The sequence below is a fragment of the Hylobates moloch genome, unplaced genomic scaffold (assembly GCF_009828535.3).
Source record: "Hylobates moloch isolate HMO894 unplaced genomic scaffold, HMol_V3 SCAFFOLD_17, whole genome shotgun sequence".
Classification (NCBI taxonomy): domain Eukaryota; kingdom Metazoa; phylum Chordata; class Mammalia; order Primates; family Hylobatidae; genus Hylobates; species Hylobates moloch.
Window position 1 is genome coordinate 15638424 of NW_026652292.1, and position 17002 is coordinate 15655425.

At 45.0% G+C, this 17002-nt stretch overlaps 2 protein-coding genes across 2 annotated transcripts in view; one reads left to right on the plus strand and one right to left on the minus strand.

Moving 5' to 3' along the window:
* MYO10 (myosin X) overlaps positions 1-17002 on the minus strand; it is a 130103-nt gene that overhangs the window by 65973 nt on the left and 47128 nt on the right. The gene's annotated exons all lie outside the window — the stretch shown is intronic.
* On the plus strand, positions 12380-13280 carry LOC116456618 (ADP-ribosylation factor 3-like). Its single transcript, XM_032753774.2, has one exon. It carries the CDS (start codon positions 12587-12589, stop codon positions 13130-13132), a length of 546 nt encoding a protein of 181 aa, XP_032609665.1. The 5' UTR covers positions 12380-12586; the 3' UTR covers positions 13133-13280.

Here is a 17002-nt window from a genome sequence, read left to right on the forward strand (position 1 = left end):
GATCACTTGAGGTCAGGAGTTTGGGACCAGCCTGGCCAACATGGCAAAACCCCATCTCTACTAAAAATACAAAACTTAGCCAGACATGGTAGCGGGTGCTTGCAATCCCAGCTACTCAAGAGGCTGAGGTAGGAGAATCACTTGAACCCGGGAGGTGGAGGTTGCAGTGAACTAAGATCACGTCACTGCACTCCAGCCTGGGTGACAGAGCAAGACTCCATCTCAGAAAAAACAAAACAAAAAAAACAAAACAACAACAAAAACACACACACACACACACACACACACTCAGAAAAATTTGAGTTAAACATCTAGTCACCAAACAGATGCCAAATATTAAAAAGACCACAAGGTCATCAGATTTATATTAGTGGAGTGCTGGAAGGGGCTTGAGAAATCACCCCACCCCATCATCCCATTTCTACAGGAAGAAACTGAGATCAAGTCAGCCCTCTTCACTTCATTAAAAACATTGCTAAGAAAAGAGTTACTTCTTTGATAATAGATATAGCTGATTTATAAATATTCATGAATATATACTCAGATACCAGAAGAAAAAAAAAGTCACATGGAGAATTTTCCTTGAAAATTGCTCAATGCCGTCTGCTCTGAGATAAATGGTAATTTATTGGCAAGTCCTTGGTAAATTCTGCTTTCCAGAAGGAAGGAAGGCCTGGTGGGAAGAGGGTACTGGGGAGCTGCGCATCCTAGGAGTTCTTTCTCTTGCTTATTCATGTATTAAAGTGGTTGCCTGAAAGTCATAATGGGAAATTAGCCAGCCTTAGATCACAGCCAATATCTGTTAAGTATAAATTAGAAACGCCACAAAATATCCCATCGAGCAGTTGGGAGTTGCTAGGAAACGGGAGGTCAGGCAGCACTCAAAGGCCATGTTATTCCCATCCCGAGGCCTCTTCAGGACTCTCCAGGCTGGACTCCGGGCGGTGGGCGCCACGAGTTGACGGCTCAGCATCGCAGCATCCACGTCCAGGCGGGGAGTCCAGGCTTCTGAGCTGGGTGACTCGAACTGCTTAACTGTTAAGTGCCTCCCTCCTGCTACCAGCAGAAAAGGGTCCAATGTGTGACATGCCAGGCTGGCTTCAGGGGCAGCCTGACGCTTTCTCCAAGATAGGAGTGCCTGAGAATTCGTATGAAAGAGTTTTAAGTTGAAGACTATTCCACAGATTAAGCACAATGTTAAAAATAAAAGGGATGCAAAAAAAAAAAAAAAAAAAAGAAAAAAGTAAGAAAGAAAACAAAGGAGTATATGCTCCTAAATCCAAGAAGCAGCAGACAGAAGGCTGTTCATGAGTGCCAGCTTTCTCCTCACCCGTCCTTACTAACGCATTTCATCCACTTCCTTCAGCGATCCAATTGGCTTTACTTAACATCTACCACATCTTTCGACTTAAAAGAACGGCTTTCAGGGTTCTGACCATATTGCTTCCATGAATTTGTTTTTCCCCACGCCTACCCCGAAATGAACGTACGTCTTCACAAATTCTACCTGGCGACGTGCTGCTGAGTTCAGTCAATGGTGCCCACGTTCAAATGACAGATCACAAGAAGACATGAACACACCTGTTTTTTGCTGGGAGAGCCACACAGTGAACACCAGAGTTCTCTATCAAGACTCCCGATGTCAGGCCGGGCATGGTGGCTCATGCCTGTAAATTCAGCACTTTGGGAGGCCAAGGCAGGAGGATCAACTGAGGTCCGGAGTTCAAGACCAGCCTGGCCAACATGGTGAAACCCCGTCTCTACTAAAAATACAAAAATTAGCCGGGCGTGGTGGCACGCACCTGTAATCCCAGCTACTTGGGAGGCTGAGGCAGGAGAATCACTTGAACCCGGGAGGCAGAGGTTGCAGTGGGCCGAGACTGCGCCATTGTACTCCAGCCTGGGTGACAAGCGCAAAACTCTGTCTCAAAAAAAAAATAAAAAATAAAAAAGACTCCAGCCGGGCGCGGCGGCTCACACTTGTAATCCCAGCACTTTGGGAGGCCGAGGCAGGCGGATCACGAGGTCAGGAGATCGAGACCAAGGTGAAACCCCGTCTCTACTAAAAATATAAAAAATTAGCCGGGCGTGGTGGCGGGCGCCTGCAGTCCCAGCTACTCGGAGAGGCTGAGGCAGGAGAATGGCGTGAACCCGGGAGGCAGAGCTTGCAGTGAGCCGAGATTGCGCCACCGCACTCCAGCCTGGGCGACAGAGCGAGACTCCGCCTCAAAAAAAAAAATTAGATTAAATTAAAAAAAAAAAAAAGACTCCAATGCCACTTCTTTCCATAATGATGACTATGACTGCCATTTATCAGTCACCACGGCCATCAGTGGTGTCTCCGTTCGTGCCGGAGTCTGAGCCAGGAGTTTTACAGACTTGCTCACAGTTCCTCTTTGTACCTACCCTACAAAGGGTGGCTTCTGTACTCCCTTCCCTGATGGGAGAACAGAAAACTAAAGCGCCACACCAATGACCTGTGGCTGGTAAAAGGCAGGCCGGATCCGTGTTAAAACCTCATTTGGTCCACCATGATGTGTGGCCCCTCAGGACAGCCTCATTCATCATTTTACTCCAGAAATGTTGAGAGAGTAACTTGCTTTATCATCTTGTTTGCCATAAATTGTCTAAAGGAGAGGTTGCTTTTATTCACTGAGCAAACAGCAACAAATCAACTTGTTCCTTGAGAGGAAAACCTTATGCTGTTAGCCCTGGAATAGGTAGAAAAACGCCCAGGTTAATGAATTGCTATAGAGTCATGAGGCTAATGGAGAGAGCTGTAGGGCAGAGTCTAAATTCTGTGATTTACATGAGAAAACCGTGGGACCAGGCCACAGTGGTGAATGCTGTTTAAAAATGCTACCATGAGGCCAGGTGCAGTGGCTCACGCCTGTAATTCCAGTAATTTGGAAAGCTGAGGCAGAAGGATTGCTTGAGCCCAGGAGTTCGAGATCAGCCTGGGCAATATAGGGAGACCCAATCTCCACCAAAAATAAATAAAATTAGCTGGGTATGGTAGTGCACACTTGTGGCCCCAGCTACATGGGAGGACTGTTTGAGCCCAGGAGGTCAAGGCTGCAGTGAGCCGAGATCCCACCACCACACTCTAGCCTAGGCGACAGAGCCTCAAAACAAACAAACAAACAAAAAAACCCAAACCCAGAAAATGCTATTATGACACATTACACACTGGCAGACACTCTAAAAAATCCTCCCTGTCTGTCTCCGCATTCAACTCCATCAATGTCTTGGCATCATGAACTATGATCTGAGGCTGGTCTGTGACACAGGAACAGAAACAGAAAAAACTTAGACATAAGCTGCTCATCTCTTCACTGTTTCCTACATTTTTGCACCCAACCCTCACTAGAGTTAAATCTCAACTGAAGAATCTCTACTCACCCACACCCGCAGATCAGGGCCCCTTTCCAGGTACTGCTGCTAGTTTCTACTCCCCACAGCACCGAATAAAGCACAATCTATGCCTCACATACGCCACTACACATTTACCAAAACGACCAGGACAAAGAACAAAAAAAGCCTTTGCATCCAGGCCAGTTGCTATAGAGTCTTTGAAAATTCCCAACCTGCTTTCTCTATCATCTAACTACTTTGTAGCAACATGCTGGAACAAGAAGAATGGATGTGCTGTGAGCAGGCAAGGTGAGAAGTGGAGAACAAGCGGCGATTGTACTGTAGTTGATTATTTTAATTGAGCATGAGAAGGGAAAGGCTTGAACTCTAAGGACGTTGGCAGAGCCCCAGAGTTTATGTAAACCAGGAAATGCCTCTAGCACGCCCCAGATAGCAGGAGCAACTGAATAGAAGTGGCCCATCTGCTGATGCAACAGCGCTGCAAACAATGGCTGCTCTGAGAGAGGGTCAGTTCCACAGTTTTCAGAGGTTGTACCTCTTTGTTCCTGCGTGCTCACAGGCTGTGTTAGAAGCCTGGAAATCCCAGTCAAATGATGTCACAACCAGGTCCAACCTGCCCTTCCACTTCTGCACAGGACCTTATTTCCCTAATTTGCAAGGTACCTCTGATTAAAAGCCTCTAAGAGCTGCAACTCTGTACACTTGTGGTCCAATGTAAACTGACTAGCTCAAGCTTTACTGGAAGCGATGCCATGCAGTCAGTGAATCAAATGCATAGGCCAACGTTTCAGAGTCAATACCCGAAAAAGAAAAGAAGAAAAAGAACGTGGTAGGCTAATTTTCCTTCTGCAATTCCTCGAACCACAATTAACATAGTAACAATGCCTTACATTTGGGCTTCATAATCCAGCGGGATTTGTTTTGGCTCAGCAAAGGGGATTTGTTTTAGCTCAGCAAAATTTGTCGTAGACCCCTACTTATGTGTTATAATAACCATATTTAAACTTCTGTGGTCCCATAAGAAAACACCACCAAAGTATGCCTACAAGATTTCATATTCAAATCATGGTCTTTTGCCAAATGGCTAAAAGCTGAAATCTCAGTTATTCAAACTTATTATGCATACTCTTACTTCATATTCTTATTTATCTGAAGAGTTCTTTCTTAAAAAATCACTAAATAGGGTCTAAAACATTGGTTTGCTAGTGAATTTTTCACCATCCTAAATGTGGAGGGTGAGGGGAAAGATGTTACTGTATCTTTAATAGGACCACTTTAATTTTGTAGAGGCAAACTTTGGGTATATTACAGAATTCCAAAGCCAAACAGTATTCCCTTTTAAGTGAAATACTGACAAATGAAGCATCTGGCACACTTTAATGAGCTGTTTTATCCTTTCAGAGTGGCTGAAACTAGGACAGCCATTCATCTGAGACAGTGGCTAGTACAGAGCAGTTACACAATGACACAGGACGCACTGATACTAAGCCCACCACCACCGTTTCACATCTCCTAACACGACTTACTAAAAATGGAAACAAAATAGACATTTAACTGAATGACTAAGTGTGAAACGATATACCATTTTCTATTTTAGTTGAATAGTAAGACACACGGTTAAAAGCAATAACAAATGCTGCAACAACTTAACTTGTATGTAGATGCCGTTTTTATTGACAGCAAATAAAAAATAAGAATAAAAACCAAGAAATCACCAGCATCGACAGCCCAGTGGTTTTCAAGGGGAGGTGGTTTTGCCCCCTGGGGGGCACCTGGGAAAGTCTGGAGACGTTGAGAGAGGAGAGTGTTACTGGCGTCTAGCAGGTAGATGCCAGCGCTGCTTTGAAGCCTCCTTCAAAGCTCAAAGAATAAACTGTCCAGCTCAAAATGCCAGCACTGCCAAGGCCAAGAACCCTGACTTATCCTGATACACAGGAAAAGGGTTAAGCAAGAATCATCCATTTGAGAGATAGCTGACGCGGAAGGAAAAGGATGTGAAGTTTAATTACGGACACATTTCAGTTCAAAGTGCTGAATGGGTGAAGCAGAGCCGCACACAACTAGAAAATCTAGAAAACTAGGAAAATCAAGTAAGTTACAAAATTAAGGGAGACGATGAGGCCAAAGCTTAGAGGAGGGTTTTGAGGTGGAAATACACAGGGGAGAGGTACTCACCTAGCCTGGAGCTGAAGGGGAGAAGCCAGTGTTTCTTTTGGAGCCCAGCAAGTGAGAAGCTGGGGGCAGAACCCGAAGCCATGCCTACCTCCAGAGGAACCAGTCAAGAGGAGGAGGGGTGGTCAGAGAGGTGTCAGGAAGGAGGGGTGGTTAGCAGTGTCCCAGGCCTGGGAGCAGGGGGTGGGGATTAAGAGGCAGGGCAGAGAGAAATTGTGCTGGGAAGCTTCCTGCAGAAGGGTAGCAAGTGCAGCCTTGATTGCCTGGCATTAGAAAGAAGAAAATAGTCACAGACTCTTTTTGGAAATGTTTAGCAGTGAGAAGAAGATTGCTCAAGGTGAGGGAGCCCAGTCGAGTTCCTATTCACCCTCACTTCTCCCTTTTCAGCAGGTGTATGTGTATGTATATCTATATAATCATTCAGCTCCCAGGGGAGGCAAGACAAAGTTAAAAAAAAACAACAACAACGACAACAAAAGGGGCCGGGCATGGTGGCTCACGGCTGTAATCCCAGAACTTTGGTAGTCCGAGGCGGGTGGATCATGAGGTCAGGAGTTTGAGACCAGCCTGGCCAACATGGTGAAACCCCGTCTCTACTAAAAATGCAAAAATTAGCTGGGCGTGGTGGTGCATGCCTGTAATCCCAGCTACTCAGGAGGCTGAGGCAGGAGAATTGCATGAACCCGGGAGGCGGAGATTGCAGTGGGCCAGGTTTGCACCACTGCACTCCAGCCTGGGCAAAAAAGGGAGACTCCATCTAAAAAAAAAAAAAAAAAAAAACAAAAAAATGCAATTGTTCTTCAGAAAAGGTTGCAACAATTTATACTCCCAGCAGCAGAATCCATTAATGGCAGTTTCTTAAAATAGTCACAGAAACTGAGAAGTGTTATTAAAAAGCAACAAAGAGCCAGGAGCAGTGGTGTGCCCCTATAACCCCACCTACTCCAGTGCCGAGGCAGGAGATCTCTTGCAGCCAGGAGTTTGAGACTGTAGTGTGCTATGATTGTGCTTGTAAATAGCCCCTGCACTCCAGCCTGGGCAACATAATCATGTCCACCCCCCACCCAAAAAAAAAAAGCATAAAACCATTAAACCATTCAATCCTCACACTGGCAAAAGTATCTCATTTTAAATTTCATTTATTTGATTATGCTGTTGAGAACTTCAAGTAATTTTATATTTCACCTTCTGCAAATTTCTTATGTTTTTTACTCATTTTTCTACTAAAACATGTTCTCTTAGTGATTCGTGAAGGCTCTTTATATATTAAAGCTATACATCCGTTGTTATATACATTGGATATATATATCTTGTTTGCTGTTGGCTTTAATGAGGGCAGTTTGGCTATATATACATCAAAGTCATAACAATGTGCATATTCTGATTGGCAAATACACTTTCAAGAATTTAGCTTAAGGAGAAAGTATTTGTGCACATGGAAAATACGGCACCATTATTTGCAACAACAAATAAGCAATCCAATAATAGAAATCTGACTTGAAAGTATAGCCACTGACAGAATTTTATAGTCATGAAAAAATGCATAAGAATGTTTCAAGATTTATTAAGTTAAAAAAAAAAGTGGGTTACAAAATTAAGGTAACCTATGATCCCAATTTAAAGGGAAAAAAAGGATATACACAACAAATATAAACAGGGTTGTCTCTGGCTGGTAAAATTATGGGTAACTAAATTTTAAAACATTTCACATATTTCCGAAATATTTTATAATCAGTAAGAATCGTCTTTATATTGAGGAGGGGTGAATGCAAACCCCAGCATCTAATGCGGTGGTGTTTTTATTATTGTCTCTATTCTTTGTTGCATATTTTTGAGGGTCAGAGAAAGAACCTGCCCGAGAAAAAAACAAGGAGTACCCCTAGGATGAAGAAGAACAGAGTGAAGTGCTGAAGAGCTAATGAAGCAGAGCAGACCATCTGCACAGATGAGAGAAGACCCAGGGGAGCTTCAGACCCTGATCTGGAGAACCGCAGTCCACCCCTAACCTCTGGTCTCCAATCTCAAACGTGGCCCCTCTGCTCCAGAGTCTTCCAAGGGAGTGACAGCTGGGAGGGAGGCTGATGGGGATTTGGGAATTGGTCCTTTGTAGCTGCTGGGGGAGCAAAGTGAGCTTTACAACAAAGTCACTACCAGAAAGCACACACTGAGGGGGCTGCCTGTGAAAATGTTAATTCAGGGCGGCTAATGCTTAGAGGGGAAAAAAAAATATCTCAGTCTGCATGAGCTAGACGGACAGGGGTGGGAGGTGGGGGGAGGTGGGGGAGGGAAGGGATTTGCTCAAAGTGGGAGCAGGAGTGCCATTCAAATTGGACATGATTCAGTAAGTTCATCAGGATGAGCCAAAGTAAAAATGCCGTGGTGGAAGCTGCAATTATGTACAACCCATTTTAGCAGTTGGCACCTCCCGGGAGGGAAGCCGACCGACTGGGGTCGCCTCTCTAATTGCACCACCTTCCCGTACATATCCTTCAGCCACCAAGGCATTCAGCAGAGAGAGAGAAGCACTTCTGTATTCCATCATTCCAGCCCCCTCGCAAGCAGCAATGCGGTTCCGGACCTGAGGACCCACATATGTAAACTAAACAGAAGCGAGGGATGAGAAAACCAGTTTAACGTTGTAAGAGAGGTAGAAAACATGTGGCATTTTCCCACAGACGACTTACCTTTGCCTCTTTCTTATGAGGGTAATAAGTGTGTGTCAGATTAATTACTCTCAAAAATTGATGGCAAAAAAAAAAAAAAAACCCAATATTCTCATACTTGGTTTTCGCTTAGCACCAGAAATCTTATATACACGATGAAAGCAGATTTAGCCTAGTAGCAGTCAGCCACGTGATTATTCATTTTAAATGTAACTCGATTTAATATGAAAGACCACTTTCACAATGAAAACAGCTCCCTTCCAGGGCACATTTAGCAACTGAATAGACATCAGCTGAACACCATTCCTCCACGGGGTGGAGGCAGAAATTAGCATTTCAGTCACTCTTTATTTTGTTCTTTCTTTGGGGACCTCTACTTCGGGGAGTAAAGGGAATCCCAACAGAATATGCCTCATCAGGTTTTTCCAGGCCAATTGCAAAATTCCAACATATGTGTGCTTGTGTGAAATAAGCACATGATATTCAACAGATAACCATTCAACTCCAATAACTTCTCACATTTCCATACTTGCGTATGAACAGGTTTATAATGGGGATTAAAAAAGAGATTATTCTTGTGCAGATTTCTTTAAAGGTTCCTATAAAGCACGAGGCAGGGAAAAGCTGGATGACTGCAGTTTATAAACTCTTAAAGAAAAATACTTTGGAAAAAATTCAAACAAAAGAAACCACCAATTTCCCCCTTCAACCTAATATTAAAAAAGAATTTTTCCTATAAAAGGTGAATTCCATATGAAAATATGTTGCATTATCAACGCCTTAACTGATCAGTGAATTGTGCCCTTCATTTTTACAAAAAAAAATTTGTAGTTCAAACTTGTACATGCAATCAAAATCAGCACTTACCCACTTGTAAACACTTCCGTGCCTGGAGAAACAGCAAAATCTGTTCCCCGTGTATGATCTCTGCAGTTTTACAATACCATCATCACGGCAAGTTACATGAAACTTTTAAGCAGAACAAGAAAGAGAAAAATCCCTACCTTGGGTTTTCTTTCACCCCTTCAGTTTTTGTCCACTGTAAATGGCTGCATCTTTAGCAGTCCGGGCAAGAGCATCTAAGCTGACAGACACAAAAATGCGCTTTCTTTGGCTGGCTGGTGTTCCCGGCCTTTTATGTGGTGTGTCTCGGGCTGTGCTGCTTAATTCATTCCTGATTCTACTCAAAGGAAGTCCAGCCTGGCGAGGCTGACGTGATAGGAACTGCTGAAGACACTTTGGACTGCAGGGGCAAACTAACCATCATGCACGCATCAACAAATGTGTAATGACATTTCAGGGCCCAAAGATTCTTGATTTTAAAAGTCAATAATTTTTTTTTTTTTTTTTTTAAAGTCCCAGGACAAAAATCAAGCAGTTTAGTTGTGATCTTGGAATATCCACCCAGAGAACAAGAACAGCACTCTTTGCTGGTGCTGAGCTTCACTCACTGCAATTTATCTTGATCTCTACAGAGCTCTGATGAATAGTTTCCATGACAACTTGGTAAACAGGATGGAAGTGACCACTGAGGGGTTTACTGGGATTGTTTTGTTTAGGGAGAAGAATGGTTGCTTTAAATGCTTCCTTTACTAAAATTTCCTCCAAAGGTAAAAAGGCAGCTTTTTACAGGTTTTCTGTATGAAATGTTTTCAAAAGTCAAAGATGCTGGCAATGGGTGCTCCAGGTGCAGGAGACAGTCAAAACAAGAGCGGACATGAGTGGCAATCAAAAAACCAGGAAGGGCCCACACGGTGGCTCATGCCTATAATCCCAGCACTTCGGGAGGCCTAGGTGAGTGGATCACTTGAGGTCAGGAGTTCGAGACCAGCCTGGCCAACATGGTGAAATCCCATCAATACAAAATTAGCCAGGCATGGTGGTGGGTGCCTCTAATCCCAGCTACTCGGGAGGCTGAGGCAAAAGAATTGCCTGAAACCAGGAAGCGGACATTGCAGTGGCTGAGATCACACTACTGCACTCCAGCCTGGGTGACACAGAGCAAGACTCGGTCTCAAAAATAAATAAATAAATACATAAAAAGGCCAGGCGCGATGGCTCAAGCCTGTAATCCCAGCACTTTGGGAGGCTGAAGCGGGCGGATTGCCTGAGGTCGGGAGTTCGAGACCAGCCTGACCAGCATGGAGAAACCCCATCTCTACTAAAAATACAAAATTAGCCGGGCGTGGTGGTGCATGCCTGTAATCCCAGCTACTTGAGATGCTGAGGCAGGAGAATCTCTTGAACTCGGGAGATGGAGGTTGCAGTGAGCAGAGACTGTGTCACTGTACTCCAGCCTGGGCAACAAGAACAAAACTCCACCACAAAACAAAACAAAACACCAGGAAGGATTATGCAATGTCAACGAGGTACTTTCCAGTAAGTACACAGAGGAAACGGAACCATTCCCAAAGGCTAACCAAATGCACAGAGGAGTGAAAGGGGCTGACAACCTGGATAATTCTAAAAAGTCCTAACTCGCGAGTTGATGCTTCTGCCCTCTCTATTCTTCCATTAGTCTTGTCCATATCATTCACCACTTCTATAGTGAGCAACAGAAACTTCATTCTCAGCTGGGCACGCTGGCTTATGTCTGTAATCCCAGCACTTTGGGAGGCCGAGGTGGGTGGATCACCGGAGGTCAGGAGTTTGAGACCACCCTGACCAACATGATGAAACCCCATCTCTATTAAAAATACAAAAATCGGCCAGGCGTGGCAGTGCACACCTGTAGTCCCAGCTACTCGGGAGGCTGAGGCAGGAGAATTGCTTGAACCCGGGAGGCAGTGGTTGCAGTGAGCCGAGATTGCACCACTGCACTCTAGCCTGGGTGACAGAGTGAGACTCCGTCTCAAAAAAAAAAAAAAGAAAGAAACTTCATTCTCAATGTTTCACCCTTTGACCAGGGAATCAGAACCTCCCAATCTTATAGAAAATGACCTGGAAAAAAATGTTTGTCACATTATGAACTGATAATAAACATCTGGCATTTTGACATAGTACTTATTTGTCAAAAGTCAAAGAACCATACAACACAGACGGTGGACTCCTGATGTAAACTTTGGACTTCAATAATGATGCAGCAATACTGCTTTATTATAACAAATGTACCACATTAGTACAAGATATTAATAAAAGGGAAAATGGTGGTGGAGGGGGGAAGTGTAGAAACGGTCTGTAGTATATGCTCACATTTTCTGTAAATTTTTTAATGTTCTTTAAAAAAAGTCTATTAATGTTAAAAATCAAGATAAAAATGTCCATCCCGTAACAATGCCAAAGACTAAAGGAAAAATTTTTTTAAGGCTCCTTATGACAATCTGTCAGAAGTGACTTAAAACTTAAGAGAGAAAAGGTCTTAAAACAGTTAGATTTTCCTGTGACTCAGCTTACATTTGGGATTAAACTTGTTAGGACAAAATAAGTGGTAAAAATATAAACATCCAATGTAAGTACGTATTATTTTACATACACAGTAACATGTAGCTGTACCATGTCCCCATGACCTCACTGAATACACATAACCGCCCTCCTTAGTAGGTACTGTCAATACACACACGTTAAACACAGCCACACAAGGTGTAGTGATGAGGCCTGAACCAAACCTAGGTGCGCACCTTTGATCTATTGCATCGGTGGCTTCATGGGCTCCTCTGCACCTGGGTGGCTGTGCGATACCCTTCCCATGCCAACGGGATTATGGTGTATCATAATGTGCTAGACCCAGAGCACCCCGACACCCTGAGTCTCAGCAGGCGTGGCACAGGGCTTCCTGTGCCCTTGGTGCAGGACATGAAGGACTGAGTCACCCAGGCCCTGCGGGTAACTAAGCAGGCTTGCAGAGGGAGCGGTGGCTGGGGCTGGGGAACAGGTAGGGTAGTGGTCAATGCAGTTGTGGGAAAACAGTCACAAAAGATGAAACAGAAAATAAAAACAAACAACATGAAAGCAAACGCAGGCAGCAAAAAGGCAGGCAAAGCTCTAAAAAAAAAAAAATACTCCTAATCGCCCACAAGAGCTTTGAGATGGTATTGCATAATGTGTTGATGTTTAAACAAAAATTCCGAGATAAAATTATGCTCAGAGGCTGTTTACTGGAGCAGGAAAATGTATTCTTATTAAGAGCTTAGTTCCGGTGCTAGGTGGAGGGAAGGAAGGAGGGAGCCGGGGAGTGGGCCAGGGCAGCAGCCGGGCTGAAGTCGGCTTGGGGAGCCAGAGGGAGCGGAGCGGAACCTGCGGGGCGGAGGTGGCGGCTGCAGCGGCGCAGCTGATAGCAGGAACAGGATCAAGTCTTCCATACCAGGGACCAGGCCAAAACCAGACTGTCACTGCCCCTACTTGGGCCCCACTGTCCCCAGAAAGCAGCTGCTGTGATCATGGGCAATATCTTTGGAAACCTTCTCAAGAGCCTGATTGGGAAGAAGGAGATGCGCATCCCGATGGTGGGCCTGGATGCCGCAAGAAAGACCACCATCCTATACAAGCTGAAACTGGGGGAGATCGTCACCACCATCCCTGCCATTGGGTTCAATGTGGAGACAGTGGAGTATAAGAACATCAGCTTCACAGTGTGGGATGTGGGTGGCCAGGACAAGATTCGACCCCTCTGGGGACACTACTTCCAGAACACCCAAGGGTTGATATTTGTGGTCGACAGCAATGACCGGGAGCAAGTAAATGAGGCCCGGGAAGAGCTGATGAGAATGCTGGTGGAGGACGAGCTCCGGGATGCTGCACTCCTTGTCTTTGCAAACAAACAGGATCTGCCTAATGCTATGAACGCTGCTGAGATCACAGACAAGCTGGGCCCGCATTCCCTTCGTCACCGTAACTGGTACATTCAGGCCACCTGTGCCGCCAGCGGGGACGGGCTGTACGAAGGCCTGGACTGGCTGGCCAATCAGCTCAAAAACAAGAAGTGAGAGCCAGACAGCCCTAACCAAGCGCCCCACCCACCCCTGACGTACCTACTGTCACCCTGCCCCAGTCCTACCCCTTCCTCTCCACTGCAAGTGTGGCCAGGGCCCTGGGTATCATGTCTGCATGCCCAGCAAGAGCCTTGCCTCCTCTGCTTCCCCTTGTTTTTCCTGTCCACCTATATGACCAATCCCTAATTTCTGTCCTGATGATGAGTCATTCCAATTTACTGGATTTAAAACAGAAAAAAAACAAAAAACAAACAAACAAAAAAAGAGCTTAAAAATATTTGACACACTCCTATGAATGAATATCTGACATTTTCACGTTAATCTCAAATGGCCAGAAGAAGAGCAGCGAATGGAAGATGCAGAAATGCAGATTTCATTCTTTACAATGAAGACCTTTCCCAGGCCGGGCACGGTAGCTCACGCCAGTAATCCCAGCAATTTGGGAGGCAGAGGCGTGTGGATCACCTGAGGTCAGGAGTTTGAGACTATCGTGGCCAACATGGTGAAACCCTGTCCCTACTAAAAATACAAAAATTAGCTGGGAGTGGTGGCGGGTGCCTGTAATCCCAGCTACTCTGGAGGCTGAGGCAAGAGAATTGCTTGAACCTGGGGGAGGTGGAGGTTGCAGGGAGCCAAGATCGTGCCATTGCACTCCAGCCTGGACCAACAGCAAGACTCCATCTCAAAAAAAGACCTTTCCCATGAACAGTAAGGGCTTAAAAAACAAAAATTAAAAAGCAGACGAGGCGCGGTGACTCACATCTGTAATCCCAGCACTTTGGGAGGCCAAAGCAGGAGAATCGCTTGAGGCCAAAAGTTTGAGACCAGCCTGGGCAACACAGTAAGACCTCGTCTCTATGAAAAATTAAAAAATTAGCCAGGCCCAGTGGTGGTGTATGCCTGTACTCCCAGCTACTTGGGAGGCTGAGGCAGGAGATTGCTTGAGCCCAGGAGTTCAAGGCTTCTGCGAGTTATGATGGTGCCACTATGCTCCAGCCTGGGCAACAGAATAAGACCTTGTCTCTCAAAAATAAAAAAATTAAAATTAAAAAATTAAAAAAGCACCTGGGGCCAGATGCGATGGCTCACACCTGTAATCCCAGCACTTTGGGAGGCCGAGGTGGGCGGATCACAAGGTTAGGAGATCGAGACCATCTTGGCTAACATGGTGAAACCCCGTCTCTACTAAAAATATAAAAAATTAGCTGGGCATGGTGGTGGGTGCCTGTAATCCCAGCTACTCGGGAGGCTGAGGCAGGAGAATGGAGTGAACCCGGGAGGTGGAGCTTGCAGTGAGCCAAGATCGCGTCACTGCACTCCAGCCTGGGCGACAGAGCAAGACTCCGTCTCAAAAAAAAAAAAAAAAAAAAAAAAAAAAAAAAAAAAAAAAAAAGCACCTGGCTACCTTTAAGTGTAAGGAAAGATTAAATTCTCTGTTTCTGAGGGCTCCTTAGGAAAAGGGAGGATGATCCCTTCATGTAACATTTAAAAGAGAGAACTAGATCATATTTCCTCAATTCTTAATGCAAACATGCTCCCATGTGGACATGCCTGAAACTGGGATGTGTCTCAGGCATGCTGTTGTTACAGGAAAGGGGTCCCAGTCCAGACCCCAAGAGAGGGTTCTTGGATCTCATGCAAGAAAGAATTCAGGGCGATTCTGTAGGGTAAAGTGAAAGCAAGTTTATTAAGAAAGTAAAGGAATAAAAGAATGGCTACTCCATAGACAGCAGCCCTGAGGGCTGCTGGTTGCCCATTTTTATGGTTATTTCTTGATGATATACTAAACAAGGGGTGCATTATTCATGCCTCCCCCTTTTAGACAATATAGGGTAACTTCCTGAGGCTGCCATGGCATTTGTAAACTGTCACGGTGCTGATGCGAATGTCACAGTGAGGACGACCAGAGGTCACTCTTGTGGCCATCTTGGTTTTGGTCAGTTTTGGCCGGCTTCTTTACTGCAAGCTGTTTTATCAGCAAGGTCTTTGTGACCTGTATTTTGTGCTGACCTCCTATCTCATCCTGTGACTTTGAATGACTGCGTCTGGGAACGCAACCTAGTAGGTTTCAGCCTCATTTTCCCCAGCTCCTATTCAAGATGGAGTTGCTCTGGTTCAATCATCTCTGATATTATCACCCAAGCAGCCACCATGCTGCGACCAGTGCCTGGATGTGAGTGAATTTCATCATACTTTTTGTACTATCTTTGCAAATTATGGACACTACTGCCATTCCTCACATCAAGTCCAGCTGTCCTTTAAGCGGAGTTGAAATATCACACTACAGATTTACCAGTGAAACAGAAAGTTATTTTATCTGCAAAAAGGCCTGGAAACAGAAAGGCAGGGTGCCTATTTGTGGTGGATGAATGACCTCCATTTCATACTTTCTGCAAAGCAACGAGCAAGAGCTAAGCGATAAGAAATCATTGCACTCTGCTGTAATCGGTGGTGCCTTTGCTTCCACAGTAACAGGAAACAAGGATGCATTTTACACTTGTGGAATTTAGATTCTGTGAAACACAGCAATAAATAATGTTTGGACTGAGTGAATAGTCTATAATTCCAGAAAGTTCCATCTCAATGTTAAAATCTAATGTTTAATTAGACTTTCAGTTTAAACCTTGTCATGTGGCAGATCCTCACACCCAGACTCCCTGCTCAATTGTGGCAGATAACAAAGCCCTTTGGGGGAATACTCATTTGGAGATGGGGATATTTGTATATGAAGCACCAGCCTCCAGACCAAGAAGTATTTGTGAATGAGCCCCTGGTGCTGTGCTTGGCTGTTCCTAAAGGGCCCTGAACCTGAGGTGGGGCTATGTCTAGAAGGGGTCAGCTGAGGGAGGTAGACAGGGCGAAGGAGCATGTCAACATAAAAAGATTGATACACATTAAAGACACCACCCCAATACTGACTTACTGGCGATGCCCGGGTATCCTCCAACTACACAAATCAAAGATGATCAGAAGAGAAAAGCATGCCAAAAATAAAATAAATGAAATCAACTAAAACAGAATCTGTGGCAATAGGATTAAAGATGGTGCATACGTTTTTATCTTTTGCACAGTTGAGCACTCACACAGCATGAGCAATTTCTACAATGTACCATGATGAGTAACTTAACATTACTGAGCACCTATAAATAGTCTGGACCCCGAGGTGTGCATCAGGGTGCACAGGCTGAGACAGGCCCTGCAGAGCTGCACTTGGTCTTCTATATTCACTGAACACTGTATTCACAAACTAGCATTAGGGCCGAGAGACCAAAGTCAAAAGCTTAGTAAGGCTAAAGAGAAATCAGATGCATAAAAGAAGATAGAGGCTGGGCGCGGTGGCTCACGCCTGTAATCCCAGCACTTTGGGAGGCCGAGGCGGGCGGATCACGAGGTCAGGAGATCGAGGTCATCCTGGCTAACACAGTGAAACCCCCGTCTCTACTAAAAATACAAAAAATTAGCCGTGCATGGTGGCAGGTGCCTGTAGTCCCAGCTACTTGGGAGGCTGAGGCAGGAGAATCACTTGAACCCTGAAGGTGGAGCTTGCAGTGAGCCGAGATTGCGTCACTGCACTCTAGACTGGATGACAGAGTGAGACTTCGTCTCAAAAAAAAAAAAAGATACAGGAAGAAAAAAAGAGAAAAAGATATAGGAAGAATAACATGGGACCCAAAATTCAAGGCAAGAAATGTGTCACATTATCATCAGAACTTTTTTTTTTTTTTTGAGACGGAGTCTTGCCCTGTCGCCCAGGCTGGAGTGCAGTGGCACGATCTTGGCTCACGGCAAGCTCCGCCTCCCGTGTTCATGCCATTCTCCTGCCTCAGCCTCCCGAGTAGCTGGGACTACAGGCGCCCGCCACCA

Coding starts and splice junctions, on each gene's coding strand:
- LOC116456618 (XM_032753774.2), top strand. CDS start 12,587: ATGGGCAATATCTTTGGAAACCTTCTCAAGAGCCTGATTGGGAAGAAG.